General features: G+C 41.2%; 1 protein-coding gene across 1 annotated transcript; it reads right to left on the reverse strand.

The window, feature by feature from the left end:
- Positions 1-47: 47 nt before the first annotated feature.
- Positions 48-4,799, reverse strand: LOC123255238 (receptor-type tyrosine-protein phosphatase gamma-like; the record flags this gene model as incomplete). The annotated part of the gene is made up of 3 exons (XM_044684078.1): positions 48-124; positions 1,823-1,916; positions 4,653-4,799. Coding segments are annotated over 3 exons (318 nt in total), but the record flags the coding sequence as incomplete, so codon positions are not given.
- Positions 4,800-5,314: the final 515 nt, after the last annotated feature.

The raw sequence follows: 5,314 nt of genomic DNA on the forward strand, positions 1-5,314 counted from the left end.
TTTACAAATTGTATATATTTATATATAATTAAGCATTGATGTCTCACCATGATATAGGATGCGTTTATGTAATCAGTTCCTTTCATTCCGGGCAAGGGTGCAAGGCCCACTCTAGCACGTTCAGCTATGGTGGGGAAAAAAACCAAAACACAAAAGAAAAATCACCTTCTCATTTTTAGATAGACCAAACCGAAAGAGCTCCCTGAGATCTCTGTAATGAGTTAAGTCTTCACCCCCTCTGCACCCCATTCCAAAGCTGTCATCAGCCTTCTGGGTGACTGGCAAAATGAAATACTTCCGCTCATTCCTAGAAAGACAGTCATTTTGGAAATCATATTCAACTGCCAGAAAGGTATTCCCAATGGGTCATATAACCAAGAGCAGGGCATGAAGCCAGTAGACTTCAAGATAGTCTTGATATAAGGTTTAAGGATTTAGACTTTGAAAAAGACTTCAGAAGTCAGTGAACTCAAGCCCCTCCTTGATAGATGAGGAAACTGAGGCACAGGGAGATGTGAGTAACTTGCCTAAGTTAAAAAAAAAAAATCTTCTCAGAGATGGGATTTGAACTGGGGTCCTCTAAGGTCAATCAGGGCTCTTTCTACTGGACCAAGATTAGACATAAAAACAGTACTTTGTTTCTTTCTTGCATAAATCTAGCGCCTGAACCTGTTTCTTGGGGGCCCCTAGTGAGGTGAGAAGCCAGTGCCCCTTATGGATGATGAGATCCCTGCTGATTAGTTGACTGCCACTTTAGAAACTCCTTCCATGCCAAGGTTGGGGTTGGAGACAATCAACTGGCCAACCCTCCTGAATGATTTAATCAGGTGAGTTACAGACAGTCACTTAAATGTATAAGGAGGGAAGCTAAGAGTTTTAAAAAAACTGTCTTTTGGGTTTTTCAGGAAGTGCTCACCCTGAGAAAATCACAAATCCTTAAGCGATAAGTGGATGGTGAAATGGTGGTCTTGGAAATTGGAAATGTAGGTTCAAATACTACCTCAGATGCTTATTAGCTCTGTGACCCTGGGGAAGTCACTGAACCTCTTTGACACAGTTTCCTGTACAATGGGAGTGTTAGGGGGCAATTATAATAATTGGGTAATAACCCAATATTTACCCAATAATAACCCAATAATAATACGCAATAATAACCATGGATAGAGCTCTAGGGCTGGAATAAAGAGGACCTGAGTTCAAATCTGGTCTCAGACACTTCCTAGCTATATGACCCTGGGCAAGTCACTTAATCCATTTACCTAGCCCTTGACCAGAATTCTGTCTTAGAGTTGTTACTAAGAAAGTAAGGGTTTAAAAAAAAATGGGGATGTTAGACCCATTGACCTCTAAGATCCTTCCAACGCTGAAGAAGCAAGTTAACACTTCAGAGATAGCTGCTTGGCTAAAAAAATTTGCAGAATTTTACTTCTTGGAATCTTGAAATGAACAAAAATGAGACCTCCATTTGGATCACAGATTTAGAACCAGAAGGAACCTTAAAGATCATTTGGTCCAATCCTCTCACTTTTCTAGTTAAAGAAGTAAAAGTTAAGGAAGTATTACCAAGTTATAACTTCCGACATCACACAGGTCCTAGATCCTCAGACCTTAGATCCAGCATCCTTTATACTCTGCCAAACACTATTTGTAGCCCACCTGAATCTCATCCAGTTGTGTTGGGATGGTCTGTAGACAGTGCTGGCTGCATAAACTTTATTATTTCCCCCCGCTAGCATCTGTTTCTCCATGCAGAATCCAAGGATGATCCATGACCCAAATCCCCCCCCCCCCCATTAATCATCCAGATCACTGACAGTCTTACCTGGCACAACGGATGAGTTTCTGTTCTTCTCCTTATTACATTCTTTTTGGGCGCTAAAACACTCAACATACTTTGCGTTACATTGTGTGACCAACTGGAAAAAACAAACAAACAAACAAGACACGCCTCTATGATCACATTCTCCTCCTTGGTAAAAGAGGCCATTGGCCGGAGAATCCTAGACTGGACATGACTGATTCTGTATTCCTAGAAGGGGATGGTCCACATTCCTATAATTTCTCAGGTAGATGGGACACACAGGCAGGTGTATTACCAGGAAAGGGGAGGTGCGCTGTTTCATTTGGAATTTGATCCTCGAAAAGAAGACCTCCTTGAGGGCAAGGGCTGGTTTTCCATTTTCTTTATATCCTCAGAGCCCAAAGTAGGTGATTCATAAGTGATTCTTGACTTGAGAGCTAACTGGTTGGCTTGCAGAATGACTTAAAATCATGAAAAACATGTTTAGGGTTTTGATAAGACCAAAGAGACATTGGACGAGGTCTGAGGGCCAATGGGACCAGAAGCCCTTTTCGCCAAAATGGTTGACCAATATGATTTCCCCATCTCTTCTGTTATAGTAACTGGGTTTAACTCTAGCATTGTTCTCCTTAGTGTGGTGCTGTTTATAATCCATCCCTACCCAGGAAAGGCTTCCTTTTCCAAAAGTAATGGGAACCAATGCTGTAATGGTGGGAAGGAGATAAGGGTCAGATCTGTGATGACACTGGCCTAAGGAACTCCCAGGGGACGACCAAACTCCCTCTACCGGCACAGATCTGAGATTTAGAATCTTAGAGTTTCCCAGAGCAATGAGATGTTAAGTGTCTTGCCCAGGATCACACAGACAATCCATGTCAACATTAATATTCAAAGCTAGGTCTTCCTGGATTCGAGACCAGCAAATAGTTCACTTCATCTAGGCAGGATTTGGGGATTTTTCATTCTGCCTGGCCTTTCCTCGACTCTTGTCAGTTGTCCCTTTCTATTTGAGTTTCTGTGGTGGCTTGGGCCCCTGAAAGAATCAATTATCTGACTTTCCACCCGAATGAGCCGGCCGCTTTGTGGGATGAACATTTTCGAGAGGTGAGTGTGAATGGTATGGGAAGTGTGGGAAAGGGTAAGAAAAGCAGAACTTCATACAAAGTTACCCAAAAAGACACCTCAATTATTTTTCATAAAGGTCTGATTCTAAGCATTTAGATGGCTTTCAAAATCTTCCCTGTTCCTGCTGTTAATTGTTCACCCTCAACGGACTGTCAAGCATTTGCTTTACTTGTAGAAGAGAGAAATACCGTAGTTGGGTTGGGGATGGGGATGGTGAGAGGCAGCGCTGGCCCATTTATCATTTTCCCATCACTTGGCACCTGCTCTAATTGGCCTGGCAGTTTCATTTCTGGAGCAGAGATTCAAATGGGGGGAGCTTATTTCTGGAGGGGATATAACCACAGAAAGGAAAACTGCACAGATTGATCACGTGCTGCCACTATCTTGACGTTATTTCAGCCACTATATCCACTATATCCGCATGTCTCTGCTCTTTGTCTCTGTCTCTGTCCCTCTACCTTTCTTTCTCCCCTCTCTGTCTCTTTCTCCTTCTCCCTTTCCCTCTCCCTCTCTGTCTCTTCTCTCTCTCTTTCTCTATCTCTCTCTCCCTCTCCCTCTCTCTCTTCTCTCTCTCTTTCTTTCTCTATCTCTCTCTCTCCCTCTTTCTTCTCTCTCTCATCTCTCTCTGTCTCTCCTCTCTCTCTCCCTCTTTCTTCTCTCTCTCATCTCTCTCTGTCTCTCTGTCTCTCTCTCCCTCTCTCTGTCTCCCCCCTTTCTCTCTCTCTCTCCCCACCCCTCTCTCTTTCTGTCTCTCTCCTCTCTTTGTCTCTCTGTCTCTCTCTCTCCACAGACACAGGGCAGTTACTTATAATTATGCTCATTGTCTCCCCATTTACAAGGTCATTCTCTGTCCTCATACCCCCAGAACAGAACAGTATCTGACACATAGTAGATACTTAGTTAATACTGACTGATTGATATTTTAATTTTAATAATATTTAACTGTAAACCTGTTTGTTTCTAGGCAATGGGGTTTAAGAGACTTGTCCAGGGTCACACAGCTGGGAAGATCTGTGGCCAGATTTAAACCTAGGACCACTTGTCTTTAGGCCTGCTTCTAAATCTCCTGAGCCATATGGATGCCTCTGACAATAGTTTTTATTTTATTTATTTAATTTAATTCAATTTTTTTGACAATAGTTTTTTAAAAGACTATTTTTGTAGGGAAGGATCTAGAAATTTTCTATATTAACTAAGAATCAATAAAGCCAGCTAAGGAGGAAATTAAGTGATAGTTATTTGACAAACCAATCAAGAATGTGGATGAGGATGATTCTGATGTTTTGGTTACTTCTCTAAATTCTCTATTTTTGAAATTTCCAAATTCTCTAGGAAAAGGGCCAGTCAGGTACTAGCTGTTAATGACTTAATAACAATTTTCCTCTATGGGTTGTGCCAGCTGGCCATTTGGTCGCAGAGCCTCTATTCTATGTTTCTGTGAAACCATTCGTTTCCCTTGGCCGCCATGTTAAATCCACTTCAAATACAGCTATGGAATTTTGCCTGTGAACACATTTCGTCTCTCTACAATGGGGCAGAGAATATCATTGATTTAAGGCTGGGAGAGGCCAGAGATCTCCCATCGTAGCTCATTGTTTTACTTAGGAGGCAGCGGAGGCTCAGAAGGAATTTGTCAGTAAGGGGACAGGATGCACAGCCCATCCTGACTTCAAACCAGCTCTCTCTCCACTCTGTGACTCTTGCTTGGCCGTTCTGCCTTTCTTACCTTGAACTGTTTCTCTAGACGTGTCTTTCCTCCCACGCCGGGGATGAGGATACTGTTGACGTAGCTATGCAGCTGATTGGAGGCGACTTCTGTCTCCTTTCCCAGAATGGCTTCCAACAAGGCATCGTGAATGAAAATGTACTGCTCCTGCATGGCAAGATGTGGGGATCAGGTAATCAGTGATGGTTGATGGACAATCACTGAGACCTCCTCCAGGAAGTTATCCCAGATTAATCCACAATCAGCTGTCTCTTACACTGAATTCTTTTAGCATATACCCTTGCTTATAGGTATATACATCCACTTGCATAATATGTTAATGTATATTTATATATTATGTACATTTACATGTCTGCATAAAATATAGGTATATAAAAGACACATATATAATTTTTTAAAACATTTATTAATATTTATATTTTAGAAAAGTTAACATGGTTACATGATTATGCTCTTACTTTCCCCTTCACTCCTCGACCTCCCCCCCTCCCCTGGCCAATCATATATATAATTCTTAAGCAATGACAAAGTAAGAGAAAGTCAGGTTATTGATTTTATTTATTTATTTTAATTTTATTTATATGTTATATTATTTCTTTATTAGAATATTTTATCAGAATAGTCTAATAATGTATATATAATATATTTATATAGTGTATATA

The sequence above is a fragment of the Gracilinanus agilis genome, unplaced genomic scaffold, assembly GCF_016433145.1.
Source record: "Gracilinanus agilis isolate LMUSP501 unplaced genomic scaffold, AgileGrace unplaced_scaffold41594, whole genome shotgun sequence".
NCBI classification, from domain to species: Eukaryota; Metazoa; Chordata; class Mammalia; order Didelphimorphia; family Didelphidae; genus Gracilinanus; species Gracilinanus agilis.